The sequence below is a fragment of the Hemicordylus capensis genome, chromosome 3, assembly GCF_027244095.1.
Source record: "Hemicordylus capensis ecotype Gifberg chromosome 3, rHemCap1.1.pri, whole genome shotgun sequence".
Lineage (NCBI taxonomy): Eukaryota > Metazoa > Chordata > Lepidosauria > Squamata > Cordylidae > Hemicordylus > Hemicordylus capensis.
In genome coordinates this window covers 244,641,177-244,663,868 of record NC_069659.1, presented here as the reverse complement: position 1 = coordinate 244,663,868, position 22,692 = coordinate 244,641,177, and the positions used below count along the sequence as shown (strand labels likewise).

The window sequence follows — 22,692 nt, the reverse complement described above, 5'->3', positions numbered from 1 at the left end:
AAACAAGGCTCTCAACTCTGAAATTCGTCATGCTGACGTAATTGCCACCAAAAAGGCGAGCTTGAAAGAGAGCAGCCGCAGAGGGAGGCTTGTGAGGGGCTCAAATGGGGGTCTCTTGAGCGCTTTCAATACAACATGGAGATCCCACGAAGGGAAGCGGTGAACCGTCGGAGGAGACAGTAGAGTTGCGACCCAAAGAAAAACATCCCAGGTGTGGGTACGTTTGCCAGGAACTAGGGGGATTTCCTGAGATTAGGCTGACCAGCGATGCAGCTTGTCGTTTTAAGGTATTGGAACGAAGGCCTTTGTCCAACCCTGTTGAAGGAATAGAAGGAGGTGGCGAAGAGTAGCAGTGCCCCTAGGGATGGAGTGTCGAGATGACCACCTCAGGAAGGCCCTCCAGGTGCACTGATAAATGCGGTTGGTGGAGGACCTGCGGGATGCCAGCATCGTGGAGATGACCTTCTGGAATACCCGAATTTCCTTAGGGCTCGCCGCTCGGTCTCCAGGCGGCAAGCCTTAACCATCCTGGGTCTTGGTGAAGGACTGGCCCCTGGGATAGCCGGCCAGGGCGGACCAGAAGTTCCCATGGAGGTTGTGTGGAGAGATGCAGTAGCTCCATGAACCAGGGGCGCCGGGGCCAAAAGGAGCGATTAGGAGGGGTCAGCGGGTAAGCGTATAGGAGGGCAGAGGGCCAGTCCGTTGACAGCACATCCGTGCCATTGCCATCTGGCAGGGAAACCGGGTAATGAATAGGGGCAGTTGAGCGTTCAGCGGAGAGGCAAAGAGGTCGACCGTCGGCTTCCCCATTGGGTCTACTACTTGCTGGAAGACTGCTGGATGGAGTGACCACTCCCCTGGCTGTACATGCTTCCTGCTGAGCCAAGCTGCTAGAACATTCAGGTCTCCCCTGATGTGATGAGCTGTCAGGGAGTGCAGTTCTTTCTCCGCCCAGGAAAGGAGAGAACCGCTTCCTGATGAAGGGAGGATGAATGCGTGCCCCCCTGCCGATTTACATGCGCTTTGGCGGTTTGTTGTCGGTCTTCACCAGAACGTGACGCTTCCTGATTGTGGAGTGAAAAGAGCGAAGTGCCAACCGGATGGCGCAAAGCTCCCTCCGGTTGATGCTGTGGTTTTGCTCCGAGACTGACCAGATGCCCTGAGCTGTCAGATTGCGGCAATGGGCACCCCAACCCCTGTCGCTGGCGTCCGTGGTCACAATGATCTTGGGGGGGGGTGTCCGGGAATCCCTTCCCCTGAGGAGGTGGTCCGGGGAGAGCCACCAGTGGAGGGCTGTCCGGAGAGATAGAGGTAACTTCACTCTCACCTTTCGCCTCCGAGCGATGGAATACTGGTGGGAAAGCAGAAAACCACTGGAGAGGTCTGTAGTGGAGCCTGGCCCATGCGACTAGTTCTATGGGAGCGACCATCAGACCCAGAAGTCTCGCCAGAGAGAGCAGCCAAGGGGATGGAGACTGTAAGGTACTCTGTACCTCTCTTGTCAGCGTTGTGAACCTCTCTTGTGGGGGGAAGAGGCTATCTTGCTCTGTGTTGATGAGAACCCCCAGGTGGATAAGCTGGAGGGACGGGGAGAGCTGACGTTTTTCGCGGTTGATGATGAAGCCGTGGCGCTCTAGCTCTGAGAGGGTCAACAACAGATGTTGTTGTGCTTCTGGGAGTGAGCGCGAATGAAGAAACAAGTCGTTCAGGTACACCATGAGCCGCACCCCTTGAAGCCTTAGCAGGGCCACCAGCGGAGCTAGAACCTTGGTGAAGGCCCTGGGTGCAGATAAGAGGCCGAATGGTAGGGCCGTGTGTTGGTAGTGGAGGCCCGCATATTTGAACCGCAGAACTTCCTGCTTTCCTGATGAATCGGAATGTGCAGGTACGCTACCTTGAGGTCCACGGACGCGAGGAGGTCCCGATGGTGTAGGGCCTCAGAGTTGGATCGTAGGGTGTCCATGCGGAAGCGTTCTCGCCGGACCCACTTGTTGACGTCCTTTGGGACCAATACGGCTCTTCGGGAGCCATCCCTCTTGGGGACGGTGAATAAAATAGAATAGACGCCTCTCCCCTCCTGAGACGGTGGTACTGGTTCTATTGCTCTGATCTCCAGGAGATGGGAATCACCTGGACCATCTCTGCGTGTTTGATAGTCGATCAAGAGCGAGGGGAGGAAGGAACCGAGGGGGAGGAGGGGCGTCCATTTCTATTTTGTAACCAGCTTGGATGACCTGGAGAAACCAGTTGTCTCTCACGGAGGACTCCCAGGCGGGGAGGAGGCGACCCAGGCGACCCCCGAGGGAGCCTTGGAGTGCATCATTGGGCCGGCTTTTGCTTGGATGTAGAGGACTGTGGCCTGAAGAATTGCCTGCCTCGAAAAAGGGTGCGCTGGTGGCCCCAGGAGCCGCGCTGCTGTTTAGTATCCCTATCCCTGCCCCTGAGGGGGCGAGAACCCCGAAAGGGCTGCCACTGTGAAAAAAGCCTTTTGAATGAGCGGTCGAATTCACGTGCCGTTGAAAGCATGGTTTTAAGTTTATAATGGGACTCAACGAGGACGTCCTTAAGGGCAGCCTCCCCAAAAGGTTTGGTTGCGTCATAGGTCACCACAAGGGTTACTCTTTGAGGTGTTGTCAACCTGCCAATATTTTAACCACAGGTGACAGCGCCCCAGAACTGCAGCAGCAGCGACTCTAGAGGAAAATCTTACTGAGTCCAGGGTGGCATCGGCTATGAAAACCTGAGCCTTCTGGACCTTAACCAGCTGTTGCCTTAGCTTGACCAGGTAAGATGGGGTATTATTAAGGAGATCATCCAACCATAAGAGGGAGGCTCTCGCAGCCATAGAAGCTGCGGTGGCCGCTCTGGTAGATAAGGAAGAGTTGTCATGTGTTCTCTTAAAAGCAATCTCAGCCTTTTTATCAGCTGGATCCTTTAGAGTCACCTCCCCATCCCGGGGTACCAAAGAATTGGAGACTAGCTGGGCTATGGGGGCATTCGTGCAAGGTGTCTTGAGGAGGTCAGATGGAGCCTGCTGGTAAGAAAAAAAATTAGTAATTGACATAGGCTTTCAATTGGCCGCTAGAAGGCACCATTCCTGTTTAACCACCTACTCGAATAAACTAGGCAGGAGCAGGAGAATGTCCTTGGACCTGGCGGAGACCACCTCACCCTTATCAGCAGTGACAACCTCTGAGGGTGTGCTCTGAAACAGCCCTATGGTTTTTAAAATACGAGTCATTAGGGGATTATAATCCTCAGCCACAAAGGGCCTCTGAGAAACAGAGAGTGCCTCATTGTCCTCCCCGCCAGACCATTCTCCTTCCTCCCTGTCTATAGGATCCCCTTCCTCACTGTCCACAGGTTCGGTATCCTGTGGAAGACCCCCTGGGTTAGAGAGGTCGACCTCTATATCAGAGTCCAAGACAACAGACCGTGAAAGGTTAACTGGCCTGGGGTTAAGAGGAGTGGGGTCCCCTGACTCGTGCTCTGAGGCCTCCGAGGAATGCCGGGAGGGGAAAGAGCGTCATTCTGGTCTCTGAACCTTCTTAGGTCTGAGGTGCTTTCTTTTTGCCTTAGCCTTTTTAGGAGGTGGGCTAGCCTCAGAGGAGGAGGAAGTGCTCCCAGAGGAGGAGGAGATCCTCTTCTGCTTTTTGTATTTTTTCTTGCCCTTTTTTGTAGGCTTCAATTGGGAGACAGAATCGATAATAGCATATTGAAACCATGCTTGCCATTCTGGAGGCACGGATTGGGGAATAGCTATCTTGTGTTGCAGGGGCTGCAGCAACAGAAGCTCCCGAAGTAGCAGGTAGCCCCACGTTAATAGTTACAGAGTCTGAAGGCTCTCCTGCGCTTCTGCCAGCAGGGGGCTCTAGCGACCGTACCTCTGATAAGTGTAGACCAGGAAGGTCCAAAATGGCCGCCAGCTCCCAATTTTTGCGCCATTTTCGCCTTCCCTAGGGCGCATTCCCGCTCGTGCCTTAGCCCGATCTCACGAATTTCCAGGGAGGTGGGAGGCGGGTCGGGGCAGGGAACTCTGCAGAACTGCTGGGGAGCGGAGGCAGACCGTGCCTGTGTAGCCCGCTTGGCCGCCGCAGCGCGTGTCTCGCGGCCCGCAGGCGGGAGAACAGCGTGGGGGTCAGAAGCGATCGGCGCGGGCGGCTCCAAGGCGGCCGTCGCCGTCGCTGGTAGCGCAGCCGTCGCTGAACGAGGAGCAGCAGAGGACCGAAGAACTGGCGCTGCTGCGGTCGTCGGCTGAGGGGAAGAGCGGTCTGAAAAGTAGAGCGCTGACCCAGGAGCTACCGGCGGTGAAGGCGGGAATGCAAGCGGTGGTGGGCAGTCAAACTCACAGGCGGGCAGTATAGCGGCCTCAGGGAGAGATAGCCCTAATGGCTTGAAGTGCCGGAACCAACGGTCATTGGCGGGGGCCCCGGGGCACTTAAAAACTATTCTCCTTCGCTCAAACTCCATACAAGGGGAGCGGGGAAGGGGGGGGCAGAGACAACTATAACAAAAGACTCTCTCTCACACTTTTTTTTTTTTTTAAACGAGGCGAGGAGGGAAAAGAATGGATGGCAGCAAACACGGGGGAGAAAAAACACTCACGAAGGAAGACAAACACTGAAGGAAGCGAGGAGCTGAAGGAAAACACGTCTGCCTGGAGCTGAGCGAGGACAGAAAGAACTGGGAGGGGTTATCCTCCTAGCACCAAGGAGGCGTGGCCGAAATGTCTTCAACCAATCAAATCTGTCCTGCCTTGGAGCTAGTGAGAAAGGATAACCCAGAGGTGTCCCTGGCAACGATCAACCGAGAAGATTCTTTTACCCCAAATACTATGCAAGAAAAATGTGTTTAAAATTAACTCAGTGTTATGTTACTTTTCATAGCACATTCAATGGAATATACCTGAATAAAACCAGTAATGGGTCCATGAAGAACTGGATCTTTATTTCTGCCATTTTACTTATCTGTGCTCATTTCCCAAACAGGTCTCTGTTTCTACATATTTGCCTCCAACATAGCACCTCAACTAGAAAAATACAGTCTAACTTCTATGTTGTGAAGCATGGCATCATCTTATATCATAAGAAGAAGTGTCACATTAGTAGGCCATGCTACATCATGGCTAGAATCCAAAGAACTTATTTAGGGGTGATATTATTAGGAAAATAGAGAGCTAGAAAAACGCTGCCTTGGAGCTTGCTGAGGACAGAAAGAACTGGGGTGGGGTTATCCCCTTCAGGCTGTAGTGGGTGTTGCTTAGTTTTTTAACTATTTACTTTCTGTCCTGCCTGGAGCTCTTGAGAGAGGATAACCCATGAGATGTCCCTGGCCTCAGCAACCGAGAAGAACTTATTTAGGGGTGGCCAATGGGATGATAAACTTTTCACATCCCCACCAAAAGCAGTAACTCCCCACCCCCACACACAAATATTTTTTTTAAAGCTTCTCAGTTTCAAAAGTAGTTTGCTATGGCATGAAGGGCTGCTGTTCAAGAAACATAACCCCCAAGTTTCCTTGGAAGCATGGAATCGATGGCATGATTTCCATAACAACCAGCTTGCATTTAATTTGTTTTTAACCCTGCCAGACCCACCTTCACACCTGCATGACATCTCCTTTTCAGCTTTGGATAATTCAGCTGTAACTTCAGTCAATTGTTTTTCAAGCCGCTCAATAGTACTTTGAGGATCTTCAAAAGCACTGAGCAACTCGAATACAGTTTCTGTCCCCCGCCTGATATCCATGACGTTCTGTTGCAGTGATCCTACCATGCAGACAAGATCAGTAGTATTCCCAGGTTCTCTAGTTTCATCAACCTTGTTGCAAAACAAAATTTAAAAAGGGAAAGATTGGAAATTGTTTCTGTGAATCTGCAAGAGACACCTCAGTGGTTACCAAGGCTGCTCGAGTATCACACCACTGGCACTATTGGACACCTTCTGCTGTATGTAACTCTCATCCAGATTTTGCAGTAAGTTTTCACCCCTAGCTATGTAAATGTGCGTAAACAAGCAAACCATTGCACTCCCAGCTATGTTCCTGTTGTCAAAGTCTTAATTGCACTCTGGTACATAATATATCTGCAAATATGGCCCCTCACCACATATATTTATGTTAATAAAACTATGACACAGGGTAGAAATCCACCCCAAAATCAAGAGACTATATTGTCTATAGACTAGACAGTAGTTTGAAGTGTCCCTTTTTCTTAGCTAAGAACTCACATTCTTAGCTAATCATGCAGTCACACACAGCACCATGATTGGAATGTGGGGGTCACCACCAGGGTTCTCTCTTATCTTTTTCATCTGTGTGCAGAATGAGTTTTGTTCTGGTTGGCAGTATCAAGGCAGTGTGTGTGCATGGCATTCAGAGTGGGACCTTCTTGATTAAACCTGAGCAGGATCAAAAACTAATGGAGTGGACAACAAAATACATGTGAGCGTGCACATAAGTCCATGCCTTAGAGGAAACACTGGTCAACACTGCACTCCCCTGAAGTGAAAAGGAGTATTGGTACTGTGAAGGTTTCTTCTTGCTGGTGTGGGAGAGGTCACCCAATGAGCTCTCCTACGTAACATGAGTTACATCCCCCGACATGCTCCAGGAGGCAGGAAATAGAATTGAAGATCCTTTAACCCAACCACAGTGCCCTAGAGCTCCCATGTTGGGTGACCTCCTACACTAGTTGAGAATGTTAAATTATTGTAGGTTCTGTAGCCTGGAAACATTGGGGAGCATTCAATGTAACCAATAGGACTACTTGAGCATAAGAGGTCCTACATGTGTGTAAAAAACCATGACCCTGGATGAGGGTTAATGGGGAAGGCAGACCAGGCCATCAGAAACACTGCCAGGCCAGCCAGGCCTGTTCATGCAGCCTACTTAACTTTGCATAATGAGGCAAGGGCAGATGATTGAGTTAAAGGCTGCTCTTTCTGCACCAGTTTCATTTGTTATGATCAGTGAACTCAGTGGTTTGTTCTTTTATCCACCTCTTTTAAGAGTTTTTCGTTTCACTTTGAAAGGAGATGTCCCTTGGAAAGATCCAATGTCTCAAGTTGCAAGCATCATGAATACCTTTTAGCCCAATTTAATATGCAGCAATAAACTAAAGTCTGGCACAGTGAGTCCTTGAAACCATGACATCTGTTTAGTCCCATAATGTATATAAGCCATCTCTAGAAGACAGAAAAGACGGTGACCCAAGTTCCAACCTGCTCATTAGAGTGCATCTCTTCTGCATCCCTTCTGCCATTTGTCAGTGGGATGCATTCCTTCACCAGATCTTTATACAGCCGTATGCGCTCCTCACAGCTGTCCTCCATCAGTTCTTGCTTATGCTCAAACAATTCCCTAACAAGCAACAGAAGCAAGATTACATGTTTTGTCTTTCTCCTGAAGCAAAACACTCTATACTGTACTCTTTCTACCAATATAAACTCTCTCCTAGAAAGGGTTGTTCTCATGTTTAAATAGTTTAAAAGTCACAAGGAATGTGCCAAAAACAAGCTCCTTTTATAGCAAGGAACCACCTAACAATTGGGGGGCAGAGGCAAAGAAAGGTCAGGGAGCTGTGCATTGGGATGGTGAACTTACCAGATTCAGGAAAATCCTACATTGAAATAAAAACGAGATATCCTAGTGCAATCATTGCTTCCTAAGATGTAGTCAGTGTCTAATGGAAGGAGCATGCACTCTGTCTCACTTCATGTAGTTAAGACCGAGAGTGTAGAGATAGCACAGAAATATTATCTGAAGAAGCCCTCAAGTTTCATGACTCTGTATTTTACTACAAATGAGCTACAGTATCTACATTCCAGGGGCGTTTCAACCCACCAACACCAGATACCTTCAAAGTTGTTTCATGTGTTAAGAACTCGGACGCACTAGGTTTGCCCCTATCCCCTTGGCCACCAGTACACAATTCACATACAGCCGACTGGTGAACTTGCATTTACATGTCAAGTAACATTAAGACGACCACCCAAGAAACAAGCCAACAGCAAAACTTACTTGAGATCAACATTCTGTTCAGCAAGATACTGAGCACACTCCTCTGTGACTTCTTTACGGATTTTTAGCTCCATGTATAGTTTCTCTTTTCTTTCGTCAATCAACTTTTTTTTCAGCTGTTCTATTACATTAAGCAGCCTCTAAACATAAGCACATGGAGTGGAGTCAGCATGTGGAAAACATCAGCCATGGGGAAAGGGCCATAGCTCAGTGGTAGAGCATCTGCTTGGCATGCAGAAAATCCCCGATTCAACCTCTGGTATCTCCAGATATGGCTGGAAGAGACTCTTGCCTGAAATCCTGGAGAATTGCTGTCAGTCAGCAAAGGCAATACTAAGCTAGATGAACCAATGTTACTGACTCAGTGCAAGCCAGCTTCCTATGTTCCATGTACTGCTACGCATTAAGTGCATTGGTGAAGGTTCTTGTAGAATCATCAGGCTATTGCTTTTCACCATTTTGGTCACAAGAACAAAAGAAAGAGATACCATAGCTAGAACTAGTCTGAAAACATGCAGTAGTTTAATGCTCACATAGGATATTTTGGCATTAGATTATCCCAATCAAAAAGGTACATTGGTACTCACCGTGAAGGTGTCTTCTGGCTGGTGTAGAAGAGGTCACCCAAGCTTGGGATTACATCCCCCCCACATGCTCCAAAAGGCAGGAAGTAGTCATACTTGAAGATCCTTAACCCAGTGCATGTGGGCGGATCTCCTCAGTGCTTAAAACAGCTCAAGCTACGGAATGAAAACCACAGAACACAACAGAGAATATACAACAATATACAAACAATAATGCAGAGAAAGACAGAAAAACTGTCCCCCTACAACCAGATCATCAGCTCCAGCCTAACACAACCCGGGCGGGCCTTGGGTGACCTCTTCTACACCAGCCAGAAGACACCTTCACGGTGAGTACCAATGTACCTTTCTCGGCTGGTGTAGGAGGTCACCCAAGCTTGGGACATACCACAGCACCAACCACGGGAGGGAAAATACCCAAGCTGGAGCTACTGACCCGGAAGGACCTGTTGCAGGATCCTCCGACCAAATGCTGCTCTGGCAGCTTCATGTTCATCCAACTTGTAATGCCTTGAAAATGTAAAAGGCGACGACCAAGTAGCCGCCTTGCAAATCTCTTCATGGGACACCGGTGAAGATAACACAGTGGAAGTGGCTGCCGATGTAGTTGAGTGCGCCGTAATCTGACCAGGCACCGAAAGTTTCTGGGCTTCATACAACATCGTAATGCATGAATGAACCCATTGAGCAATAATGGCTGAAGAGACCTTGCATCCCATCTTAGAAGCCTTAAAGGCCACAAAAAGAGCATCTGACTTACGAAAAGCCTGCGTCCGGTTGCACTCCTTCTCTGCAGGGTGACGAGCATCCGGACAAAAAGAAGGTAATTAAATGACCACCTCACGATGAAACTGAGACTTTACCTTAGGGATAAACGAAGGATCCGGGATAAGTCTCACAGAGTCCTTAGAGAAATTACACAAATTACTCTGAACTGACAGAGCCTGCGATTCAGAAACCCTCCTGGCTGATGTTACAGCTACTAAAAAGGCCACCTTCCAGGACAGCATCTGCAATGATACAGATCAAAGTGGTTCAAATGGCGGAAACTGCAGACCCCACAACACAATATGCAAATCCCATGACGGAAAATGATGGCAGACCAGAGGAGACAACAAAGCTGCCCCCCTCAAGAACTTGCGTAGAAGAGGGTGCCACGCCTGAACAAACGCTGATGAAGAAACAACATCTGGATCAAGCACGCCGCCTGGTGTTTAAGCGTGTTGGGTTTCAGACCAAGCGCAAGGCCATCCTGAAGAAAACCTAGTAATCCCCTCGACCTGCACTTGTCCAGCTGCAGGGAGAGCTTTGCTGTCCAGCGCAGAAAACTACGCCAAGTCGATTGGTAAATCTTGTTGGCTGAACACTTTCTAGATGCAAGGATGATAAATCGGACCTTGACACAGCCGAACTGGATGGTCTGGCAAACTGAGTGGATGACCTACGGTCAAGTCGACGATCTCGGAAAACCAAGGCCCTCGGGGCCAAAAAGACGCAATCAATATCAGGGATGCCCGGAAACCCCGCAGCTTCCTGAGGCAACGGGAGAGCAGCGGCACTGGAGGAAATGCATTCAGCAGACACGGAGGCCATGGCACCGATAGCGTATCCGTCTCTTCTGCCCCCAACATCAGGAAACGTGAGTAAAACCTCTGAATCTTGGCATTCTGAGGATATGCAAACAAGTCTATCTGGGGACACCCCAGCTGCTCTGTCAGCCACCTAAATACTTGAGGGTGCAGGCCCCATTCTGCCGGCTGGATCTCCTGCCGTCTTAGCCAATCTGCCCGAACATTGGAAATTCTGTACACATTAAGATATTCCTTCCCTTCACCAAGGGCGTGAAGGCTCTTAGGGCCAGAAAGACAGCCCACAGCTCGAGCCAGTTTATGCTATGGAGCAACTCTTCCACCGACCAAAGCCCCTGGGCAGCACTGTTCCAACAGTGAGCCCCCCAGCCCGATAGACTGGTGTCCGTCATGACCATCACTCTCTCGGGTTCTATGAACAGCTTGCCCTTGTCTAGGTTCCCCGGGCCGTCCAACGAATCGACTCGCGAAGAGACACCTAGAGAGGAATGTTCTTGTCACGTTAGAGGGCAATCCTGTGCTGGTAAGGGAGGAAACCCCACTGTAACTGGCGTAGATGAAAACCTCGCCCAAGGCACCGAGTCCATAGCCGCCACCATGAGACCCAACAAACTTGCTAGATTGAGAAGGCTGGCCCACAGTCTCAAAGCAATCACACGAGCCAGTGACGTTAAGACCTCCATCCGATCCTGTGGCAGCAACAGTTTGCCTACTGAGGTGTCCATTACCATGCCCAAATGACGAAGGCTCTGTGTGGGCATCAGGTGACTCTTGCCCACATTTATCAGAAACCCATGCGCACGTAACACAGACATTGTTCTGGACAGAGCCGACTGAACTGCCCCTTCTTGAGCAAGTTGTCGAGGTAACAATACAGGTGGACCCCCTCAGTGCATAAAGTGGCCACTAGCAGACTAGAACCTTCATAAAAACTCGGGTGGCTGATGAGAGACCAAAAGGAAGGGCTCTGTACTGATAATGCCTCCCCATGTAGCAGAAGTGGAGTATATGTCGACTGCGTGGATGAATGGGGATGTGTAAATACGCCTCCTGGAGATCTATTGAAGTCATGTAGTCCCCCATCTGCAATGCCTCTGAGATGGTACAAAGGGTTTCCATCCTGAACCTCCTTTTTATCACAAAACGGTTGACTGGGCGTAGGTTGAGAACTGCCCTGGCCGATCCGTCCTTTTTTGGCACCGTAAAAATCACAGAATAGATGCCCTTGCCTCTCTGAAGAGGTGGGACGTCCTCTATGGCCCCTATAGCCACCAGATACTGAATGGCCATGGACAACCCCTTGTGCTTTTCCGGTTTCCCAGATCTAGGGGTAAGGAGGAATCTGTTTCCTGGGGGGCTGGCCAGCTCCACTTCGTACCCGTGTAGGCTAATGGAAAGAACCCACCTGTCGATGGATTCTTTCCAAACAGGCCAAATGGCAGACCCCCACTTTGCCTGAGTGGGAGTCAGGACTGCTGCTTGGGGGCCCCGCTGCTGGTTTCCGAGAGACTGATGGTTCTGCTGAGTGAACCCTTGCCTGCCTTGGCCTCTGGATCTGTTCCACTGCGATCGAAAAGGCCTAAAAGGCTCCCTCTGACAAACTGAGGTCTAAACGCCCTGAAGGTTTGCATTGGTCTATGATTAAAACTCTTGTCCTTCTTCCTAGGAGCTGATGGCAGAGCCCTGCGGTTATCCTTAGTTTCAATGAGGACCTCTTTCAGGGCCTCATTCCCAATTAGCTTTCCCCCCAGCATAGGGAACAGCGGCTAATTTAGCCCTAGACGTATTATCAACTTCCAAAATTTTAGCCATATGTTGCGTCTTGCCAGGACACCTGCACTGACCGCACGTGCCGAGAACTGAACACTGTCCAGAGTAGCATCCACTGAAAAGGCAGCCGCCCTCTGCAGACGAAGTAGCTTATGCCACATCTTAGACTGATTAGTGGGTCATTGGGTAACTCGCCAATCCACAAGACCGATGCTCTAGACACCAAGGACACAGTGGTGTCAGCAATGATGGCCACTGCTCAAGCCTCGTGGGCCCTGCGCAGTGCAGATTCTGCTTTTCTGTTTTCTGGCTCCTTAGAAGAGGAGTCCCCATCCTTGGGTACCACTGTGCTACTAAGTAGGGCCCCGAAGTGAGCAACCGTAAGTGGCACCTTCAGCAAGTCCAGAGTCTCCTCCTCAAAGTTGTACAATTTGCTAGCCAATGTCAACATACGCTTGGGGAGTCGCAATAGCTGCCCATTCCTCCTTGATGGTCTTAGTAAAGCCCTCAGGTATCACTGATTTAATCTGCGGTACCTTAGCCTTAGGCAGCACCAAGGAGCCCTTGGACACAGGAGAGATCTGTTCCTCTGTAACTGGCTACAGATCAAGCGCAGCAATAGCCTGGTTAATTAGTGGCTGAAAATCCACCATAAGAGAGAGCCTCTGACTGTGTAAGTTTGCAGCAGAGTCCTCAATCATCTCCCCCTCTTCCGAGGAGGAGGGCCCCTTGTCTGGGTTGCCCAGCAATGTCTCTGACCCACTGACCCTGGGTCACAATAGATCTGGGGAGTCCTCTCCAGACTCATCTGAAGACCTCCCCCTATACAAGGGCACAGAGTCCTGGCGTATAGCCACCCTGGGCTGCTTAGCGGGCACCGTCTCCTCCTGAGAGTCTGAGGGCGACACATGGATCACAGCCTGCCTTGCAATGCCTTGCAGGCTTCCGCGCTTTAAGCGCCGCTGCCAGTGAGACCTGAACGGCCTCCTGAATCCAGCCCTTTGCAGTGGCAGCATGAGGGGGAACCCCCACATTCCCTGTAGGAGTAGGCCCTGAGGGAGGGGCCACATAGGGGGCATCTGCACTCACCTCCTCCCCCCCGAGCAAGTCCCGATCTTACCGGAGGGAGCTGTTCATGGCCTTCTGGGTGCTCCGACGCCCCATCCACGGGCTCAGCACCGCCTGCCTCATCATCCTGCACGTCTTCCCCGTCTGATTCCGACAGGCTCTGGGGCAGCCACTCCTGCTGACGTTCCTTTCAGCGTGGCCCCAATACTCGCTGAGGCAGTCCTCCTCCTGCACGCCCAACTGCTAGGGAAAGGAGTTGGGGGGGGGGCGAGGCCAAACATCACAGGCTTACCTTGCTCGCGCTGCCAGGCGAAAGCTCTCTCACCAACGGGGCCTCCTTGTAGGGAAGCCTCCGATTCTGGTGCCACCACTTGTGTCCTGCTTCGGTGGATTGCTGGTGGCATGAATTGCGCCCAGTCTCCTCACCGGTATCTGGCCACCAACGGGGCCTCCTTGTAGGGAAGCCTCCGATTCTGGTGCCGCCACCTGCGTCGGTGGATTGCTGGTGGCATGAATTGCGCCCAGTCTCCTCACCGGTATCTGGCAACAGAGAGGACCGCTGTGGCCTACAGGCGCCAGCAAGGTCATCTGATACATCTGCCATTTTCCTTACAGGATTTGCGCAGTCCCGAGTTTTTGGCGGGAACAGGCGCTGATGGGCGGATCTCTCCCTAATAGCCAGGAGTCCGAAGGTCTTTTTAGCGGACATCGGCCAAAAGGTCGGCAAGAGGTGAGGAGAGGTAATGAATAACAGAAAGGACAGTAGAAGAACAGATATGAATTTTTTTTTTTTAATTTAAAAAAATTTTTTTTCTTTTTTCTTTAGTAACTAGAGAGAACTAATAGTAGTAGAATACCAGGTGAAGAATAGATTGGAAATAGTCAAAAACAATAGGAATATAAGCAGAAGAAAAGAAGAGGCCTAGTTAACTAGGCCAAAGCCTGCGAGCTGTAATGCGAGCCTTCTGGAGCAAAGGCAGGAAGTAGAACTGAGGAGATCCGCCCACATGCACTGGGTTAAGGATCTTCAAGTATGACTACTTCCTGCCTTTTGGAGCATGTGGGGGGGATGTAATCCCAAGCTTGGGTGACCTCCTACACCAGCCGAGAAGGCTGTTGAATCCATACTCCAATTTCCAGTATTCATTCTAACCCATAACAGAGTACCAGACAGTTTATGCAGTCTGGGGGTGCTTCTGGACACAGAACTCTGCCTGGTGTCCCAGGTTGAGGCAGTGGCCAGAAGTGCCTTTTATCAGCTTCGGCTGATATGCCAGCTGCGTCCATTTCTTGAGATAAATGACCTCAGAACAGATGCTGGTCACCTCCAGACTTTACTGCAATGTGCTCTATGTGGGGCTGCCATTATATGTAGTCTGGAAACTGCAGCTAGTCCAGAATGTGGCAGCCAGATTGGTCTCTGGGTCATCTCAGAGAGACCATATTACTCCTATCTTAAAAGGTTTACACTAGCTGCCCATAGGTTTCTGGCCAAAGTACAAGGTTTTGATTATAACCTATAAAACCCAAAACAGCTTGGGCCCTGGGTATTTAAGAGAATGCCTTCTTTGCTATGAACCACACCGCCCATTGAGATCATCTGGAGAGGTTCATCTGCAGTTGCCACCAGCTCATCTGGTGGCTTCTCAGGGACAGGCCTTCTCCATTGCTGCCCCAAGGCTTTGGAACACACTTCCTGCTAAAATAAGTGCCTCCTCATCTCTTACAACTTTTAAAAGGGCAGTCAAGATGCATTTGTTCACCCAGGCTTTTAATTAAACATTGTTTTAACTGTGTTTTAATAGTTTAAACATTTTAAATTTTAATGTGTTGATCTTTTTATTGGCTTTTATTGTTTTGTAAACCACCCAGAGAACACACATTTTGGGCGGTATAAAAATGCTATAAATAAATAATTATTAAATAATAATAATGTCAGAATGAAGTTCTAGTTACCCACAATAGACACGATCCTTCTATGCATGGGTACAGCACCCACATGCATGGAGTTCTCCATAGGAACTAAAGAGAGCCCTGCTTTTCCCCCCTCACTTAGGGGAGGGCTGCCTGGGCATACAGGACACAGGCTTAGACCAAGTAATTCCTGCTGGTTGATTTAGTGCTGTCAAGTCGGTGTCGACTCTTAGCGACCACATAGCACTCCCTGCTACTGCCTGACAAACTGACTGCTTTCAGTGGTATAGAACATCTTTTGTACTGTACGTTAGAGGTCTATCCCTAGCATTTACAGTTAAATACCCCAGTACAGAGTCTTTCTTGTGCCTGTTGCTAGTGTCTACATTGTATTTCTTTTTAGGTTGTGGGCCCTTTTGATACAAGGAACCGCCAAAAAAACCCTGTGGTTTTTGGCCAATTTTTCACTCCTGAGGGGCATTGCTGCTGGGGACCCTTGGAGCATGGTACACCACTTCCCCCTGCATTTACCCCCTTTTTTGACATGTTCCCAAACTCCAGGAACTTAACCCCCAGATTTCTACTGCCCCAGTTATTTAGTATTCGCAGTTTCTGTATCTGCAGTAGTAACAGAGAACAGAACCCCCACAAATACAGAGATTCTCCTGTATGTTCAAACCATCAGTGCCAACACATTCAGGGCACATATCCATTTTTCAAAGATACTCTTTCTGCATGCTCACCCAAATAAAGAGCTCAGGTTAGACTGACTGTAAGATCAGGCAACAACAGGTCTACAGAACTACTACTCCAGCACAAGGGCATACCTGATAGTCTTCTTTTTCAATGACCAAAACATTGTCTTCCTCGTCTCCTGCCTGGCTTGGTGACTCAGGCTCTGCCTCCTTCCCAAATAGGTCTTCTGCCACACAATTTACTTTTTGCACTCCACAGCTCTCCGCTACCAGTTCTTCTTCATCTTCTGCCACGTCTTCCAGAGTCCTCTCCCAAAGCATAGTTGTTCTTTTAACAGGTAATAACACCTTTTCAGTATTAACTTCAGATCCTGCTTTGATAGACATCTGGTCACACAACTCCTCTTGGGAAGAACTGGAAGCATCGAGGACCACAACCTGTTCAGTGGGAACATTACTGTCATATTGACATACAATTGCAAGAGTCATTTTAGCTGCTATTAGAACTTTCCACCCAAAAGCTCCAGTTTTAAAGTATTCACATCACATATGCGCAGGAGAGTTCTGTGAAAGCCACACCTTTTCCATCACAAGCCAAGAACCATGCTAAATGGCTTCATTTGCCAAGCTGTTAGATATCATCTTAGAATTTAGAAAAGTCTGTGCATTGTTCTACTTTAGCTAAAAGGTTAAAAAATAACCATGGAAAAGAATTGCTTTGGTGGAGAAGACCACAGCAGTTAATTGTTAAGGTCAGATTATACAAGTTGTGACTATCTGGGATAAAGTGGCAAGTTTTTATTATTTTCTGGAGATGTAATTCATATTTTATGTTTGGCAAATCCCATTGATGCTGCTACCTACATGAACAACTCATACCGCTCTAAGTGAGCTTTATTTGTAAAAATAATTCCAGTATTTGTTTAAAGTATGCAAAGCCAGAAGCATACTGTTGTGCACAATCTATTAGTAGAGGAAATATTTATCAACAGAGCATATTAGAATTAATATTAGGTGATTTATTAGCTTGGCTTGAACATGTTTGTTGAACTTTAAAAGAGCAGTATAACCTCTGAACTATAATTTCAGATCTCTGCAAAAGGTCAGAATCTTATTTTCTACGTTCATCGTTCCATCTTCCTCACAAGGTCAAGTTCCATGATTCTGATCAAGCTCATCTTATAACAAAAGATCTTAAGTTCACAACGTGTAGATCAACTCAACTTTCAGTTCTATCAATAGTATTAAACTAGGTGTGTTAAGGAAGCATACAGCCCACAACAAAAGTGATATTCATCTACATCAAGGAATGCTCTCTGCCATGTGAAAACCCACAATTGAAGTACATGTATCAGGCGATATGAAGGGATAAGGAATTCTAGTCAAGCAATAAGGGTTCTAGCCAACCACCATTTCTAAGAGGTTAAGGATAACATGTTCATTGTGGGAGATGGAGTATAAGAATACTTGAGCAAGATTGTGAGATGTTGTCAGTTCTGCAGATAAAGCTCCACACCAACTCTGCAAGGCCTGGTCACATAGCTAGCTGAAACTATTATATTCATCTTGACCAGTCGTAAGCATAATAAAACACTTTTATATTGTTAATTGAATATTTGTGGCAAGACATTTTTCTATGGATCCACAAATCAAGTAGGTCTGGGGAGCCTAGCTATTAATTCACTGTCCTACTGCTGAGGACAATAGCCATGCCCCAGTAGAGGACAGTTAAAGTTTCAAAAGGGGCAACAACAAAAATGTCATACTATCGTCATTTGTGGTGGCCATGTGATATACTGGAGGAAACCTGCTCCCACATTTTGCCAACTGGTATTCAATGGCATACCGTTTCTTAAACCTAGACACACAATGTTGTCATTGAGCAAATGTAGAAGACAGAACACATGGCCTAGTTCAATGCTGGGTCTTACAGAAACAACCTTTGAATAGAAAAGACCAGGTCTCAGAAGTGCATACATCTTGCAAAACTCATGTGTGCTCAGGGTAGTGGTATGTACAAGTATGTGTTTTGAGAGGGGAAGCTTTTGTCTAAGAAAACTAGAATTGGCCAGTATCCGACAAAGCCAGCTGGCAAAAGTTTCAGGACGGACAAAAACAGAGCTCTTCACTTAGTGAATAGTTTTATGGAATTAATTATCACAACATGTAGCAAGATAGATTTTAAAAATGAACCTAAGCTAATTTGTTTCCTCACAGAGGGAAGGACCACCAATAAGTATGCAGCACAGCAAATGAATGGAAGTATCATGTTGAGGAAGAATGTCTCCAAGTATCAGGTGCTTAGGACAAGCAGGGAATGGCCATGACCACCATGCCAGCTTCCCAGAGGAATCTGGATGGCTTGTAGACCAAATTCATCTTGGTCTGAGAAGTTACCATCCATGTCAGGAAAAGGGTAGAATGAAATGCCAAAAAAGCAAATAAGTTTAACTAGAAAAGGTAACAAGCCACCATACGGGAGGAAGCCATAGCTTAGTGGCCGAGCACATGCTTTGCATGCAAGGGATCCCAGATTCCACTCGAGGTATCTCCATGCAGGGCTGGGAAAGAGGCCAATCGGAAACTTTGGAGAGCTACTGCCATCAGCAGAGACAATACTGATAGACAAGGTGCCAAGTGTTGCATATCAGATCAGCCTTGGTGTGCCAAATGTGCTCTCTGTTTTTATAACATTTTAATGTGCAGCTCACGGAGGACGCCACCCTATAATCTTGAGCAGCTTTGCTCCAAAGTTGTGGTAATCAAGAAATGGGGGGGGGGCGGGGGCGGGACAGTTATTGCTCTAAAGACTGTTCAGGCATCAAATGGCTCAGAAGCATGGTAAATGCCTTGATAAGCCATCAAGGACTTACTTTCAGGTAAATTTACTCAGGATCACAACATACTTACTTTTTGAGCTATTGCTGAAAACTTTAACACATTGAGCATTTCATCATATGCAGAGGCACTCTGGCTGACATTTACTATCATGCACACTTTCCCTTTACCACTGAAGAAGCCTTGGAAGAAGCGAGTTAGCTTACTTTCCCGAAAGGGTATGTGCTGCTGCAGCCTAGAAGGAAACAGACATTACAATAGCAGTAGTTGAGCTCATTTTGTTTTCAGCAGATGAGGGCAATAACTGCTAGCTTGTGAAGTGCTGTAGTAGCCAGTTTTCTTCAAGCAAGTATGGGCTGAGTGCTAACTCATGTATTATATGGAAGCAGGTTTGCTACTTGCCCACCACGTGCCTCCCTGTAGACCAACATCTGAAGGTGAAATGTCGTGTCTGCAAAGACACAGGGGGACACATGGCAGAGAACTACATGTGGTTCTAATGCCCCACTGCTTTCTCCCCAGCTCCGTGTGTTTATTGGCATTACAGTCTATGCTGAGGCCCTGTAATCAATACTTTTGACTGCGCTGTCAGAAGTAAAAAGGAGATTTTATCCAACATAAAGAGGGATTGTCCATTTGTGGGGGGGGGGGGGAGGCTTGCAGCCTACAGTGATGATTTTAAGAATTGCTTGGTTGTCCTGTAACTGATGTATAATAGAAGGATCTGCTTGACCTAGTGCTGAAAGGATGATGCATGTCATAGAAGAGCAACCTCAGAACTTTTTAGAAACAAAAAAACTTATTGGCACCCATTCAGAGGTTTATGAAGACATCAGGGAGACTAAGGCATCTTCGGACTCTTTACAGGAGTACCTCATTGTCCACAGTGGTTCTGTTCCTACGGATTACTGCAGGTAACAAAACCACAGATGAGTCATTCCGTCTATGGGAACACACGGGTTAGGTTCCCAGGCACACCCAAAAATGCAAAAATGGGCCAAATAAAGTGCACTACCATGCGCCACAGGCCATCATGAATCCAAGGATGCCCCTCACAAGTGCAAAGGTCTGCCAAATCTGGCAGAAAATCATGGGGTTTCTTAATTTCTCCCCCCCCCCCACCCCCCCATATAATGGCCCCCATGCTCAAAACGGCGGTCAGAAATTACCTCAGAGGACCTGTAGAATTAACCCCCTTTTGGCCAGATTTTTTTCGTGTTTGCAGAGCTTGAGTGTCCATTACCCACGGATTTGTGATAGTGAGGTAAGCCTGTACACTCTTTTTGAGTTTTTCTCCCCGTGTTACAATTTGTTTCCCATGGAGACAACAGTGGACAGGAGAAGCAGAGGGAAAAGCAATGAGGGACAGAGGATTAAGCAGTCCACTGGGAAGTGGTGGTATGTATGTAGCTGGGATGTTTTGCATAGATGTTCAATGAGTTCTCTTAGACAGCTGAACCATACACACACAGACCCCAAGGGAATTTGGCTAGTGTACTGCAACAGAATTATACATACTTCTTTTTACTGGGGGCGGTGGAGAAGCAGCAAAATAAATATGCATAGGTTTGGTACAAAGCACCAGCTAAACTCTTTTGAGCTAAGCTAAACACTCTTCCAGAACCTACTTTGATTGCTGACTGGTCTTCAGGGCATGAATACATTTGCCTAGAATGTGCAATGAAGTGTTAATACTGACGCTCTCTTTTAACCTCTCTCCCTCATTATGTGTTCTGGTACAACGCTCCGAGCCAGCCAGGTCACAAAGAAATAACCTAAAGGTAGAAAAAGGGTACACACAGAGCAGAAAGTTCAGGTTGCTATTTGTTAAATTTAGAAGAAATAAAAACCAAGCGGTTTTCTTTCAAAGCAAGATCACTTACTCACTAACTTGCTTTACACGAGCAGATTCAGGATCAATTTTTAGCATTTTCACAGTGAATATGCTGTGGCTGAAAGATAAAACAGAAACTTATCTGCTTTCAGCACTGCTATCTTTGAATGTGGGTAAAAGCATTATTGAAGCCTTCAATTGATTTGAGCAGCCCAATTCTTAGCCTTGGGAAAACGTCCACCATGTCAAGAACACTGTGTTCAGCTTGGCTCTACACAAACAAAAGTTTTTAAAATATCTTTACACAAAATGGAAGCTCTATCACTATGCATATATCCTCCTAATACCCTGGCTGTGGATTTCAAAGTCTTTTACTGCCTCACTCAGTTAATATTGAAGACCATACTGGGCATCCAAGAAGTCATTGGCTCTTTAAAAAAAGCCTCCACAGACTCCAAACAAGACCTGAACACTGAACACTAAAACTGAACAGTTTTACTTGAAGAAATAGCTGAGAAACAACAGTGCATGTATCTGCAGGAGCACTGTTTGAACAAGTCTGGATCTGACAAGCTCACAAAAGTTAGTAGAAAGCAGCCATTGTGCCAACCTTGCCTTAATGTTATTCCGCATGGAATCCATTGGATCAGTGCAGACAGTACTCCTCCTGCCCACCCTGATGCAAAAAGGATATGTAAGCACACACATCCTTCCCTCCTCCTGATATACTCGAGTGCCTTTCCCTAATTGCACTGGGGTGGCGGTGGCTATGGTGGTGGTACCCCATGCAATTAGAGAAAGGCACCCTGGTATGTCAGCAGGTGGCGTGGGAAGGATGTGCATACTCACTGTCCTTACTGCATCTGCTAGGGCCAGCAACCAAGTTTCATTTGAGCCAGTCTCATTGTGTTATTGAACTTATTACCCCCATCCCATTTTGGGCGAACAAGGACCACCAAAGCAGCTTGCAATCTATTCAAATACAAAGTCAAACACATGAATTAAGACAAATATTAACACACACCAGCTTATTAGAACCACAGTAGCAGTAACCCAAGAGCAGCACAGATGTATGGACACATCAGGGAGGAGACCACCACCCTAAATTAAGCTCCAGGCAGAACAGATTTTCACTAGGAGCTTTCCCAGAAAGCAGGTTTACTGTGAGTTCAGGGCATATTGGATACTCCATTGCAAAAAGGGGATTCCCCCCACCCCCCACCGGACATAAATCTGGCTAGGCTCCAATACTCAGGAGGAAACCCAAATCGTTTATGGAGTACCCTCTGATATGTTGCACAGACTTTGGCATAAACCTGGCTGATATGCGAATGCACACCCTCCATTCCAGTGGAGATGAGAGCTAAAGGCCCATATGGGAATGTTCCAGGTGATGAAAAACAAGTAGTGAGAGGGCAAGGCAGAGTTCAAAGGACAAGGAGTTTCATCATCTGGGTGCAACACAAGTTCCCACCAACCCGACTTCCAATGGGAAGGGAATGTGAGGCAGGGCCTCCAATGACAACTGGAGCAGGCAGGCAGCTTCATATGGGGACAGGAAATCAATTGAATAATCCAGTCCTAAACCAGTTACAGCCTTCTTTTTTAAAAAGTTAATAACTAGCCCCTTCAAAGATGCTTAGAAACAGACTGGCATCTAATAAAGATGAACAGAATAGGAATCACGACCTCCAGAATCCAGGCCATCTCTTACCTTCTACTGGAGTTGGCATTCAGTTTTGTCGAAGCAAAACTCTGATGCTTTAGGCCTAATTTCATGAGTTTGAAAGCTTCTTTGGAATTGCACACCTGAATCCATTGTAGATCTTTAAGAAATACCAAAGTTACTTTATTAGCTATTGAACAATGTGTAGTACTGAGAAACTGGTGGGAACAGGGAAGAGATTATGAATTAAGAACCTTGACTCAAAACCCAATTCTCATTCGGCCTAGGAGGCTGTTCTTACGTGCAGCCTAACCAGGCTAGGGACACCCAAACTGGGTCAAGCTATGTATGACAACCGCCAGGATCGGGCCCAATCCCAGAAGGCCAGCACCACCTAACCCAGCTTTCTAGTCCGGCCGTTAGCTGATGCTAAGTGAGCAAGTGCTCCCTTAGCCTGGGCTTGCTGCTCATTTGCAAGCAAGGGCTGCTCTCAGCCCAGCCACTCACAGAGACTGGTTCCTAGAGCAACCATCTCCTTGGGGAATCCCACCATCTATCACACGGTGCGTTGTGGGATCTCCGGAGGCCAAGACACATCATTCCAGCCTCCAGAGCTGTGTGCTGCAGGCAGGCAGCACTGCTCGTCTGGGAGCACAGTTTGTGGTTCCAAAAGAAGAAACTGATTTTTGAGGGAAGGAGAAGGTGAGTATAACAA

The 22,692-nt window shown here is 47.8% G+C and overlaps 1 protein-coding gene and 1 long non-coding RNA gene across 15 annotated transcripts in view; one reads left to right on the top strand and one right to left on the bottom strand.

Annotated features, from left to right (window-relative positions):
- Positions 1-4,928, top strand: part of LOC128349171 (uncharacterized) — a 52,570-nt gene extending 47,642 nt beyond the window's left edge. For 3 of the 4 annotated variants that reach the window (XR_008318599.1, XR_008318600.1, XR_008318597.1), the window contains exon 3: positions 2,660-4,928. This is a non-coding gene — a long non-coding RNA (uncharacterized LOC128349171). The remainder of the gene's footprint in view (positions 1-2,659) is intronic. The other variant, XR_008318598.1, reaches the window with a different exon arrangement.
- Positions 1-22,692, bottom strand: part of KIF20B (kinesin family member 20B) — a 92,442-nt gene that overhangs the window by 49,424 nt on the left and 20,326 nt on the right. For all 11 annotated transcript variants that reach the window (XR_008318596.1, XR_008318595.1, XM_053305166.1 and 8 more), the window contains 8 exons: positions 22,026-22,137; positions 20,361-20,429; positions 20,106-20,252; positions 18,550-18,712; positions 15,772-16,077; positions 8,020-8,159; positions 7,221-7,359; positions 5,597-5,819 (listed from right to left, as the gene is read on the bottom strand). Coding sequence is in view for 9 of the 11 variants with exons in the window: in XM_053305166.1 (XP_053161141.1) it covers positions 5,597-5,819; positions 7,221-7,359; positions 8,020-8,159; positions 15,772-16,077; positions 18,550-18,712; positions 20,106-20,252; positions 20,361-20,429; positions 22,026-22,137 (1,299 nt within the window). In the remaining 2 variants the exon portion in view is untranslated. The remainder of the gene's footprint in view (positions 1-5,596; positions 5,820-7,220; positions 7,360-8,019; positions 8,160-15,771; positions 16,078-18,549; positions 18,713-20,105; positions 20,253-20,360; positions 20,430-22,025; positions 22,138-22,692) is intronic.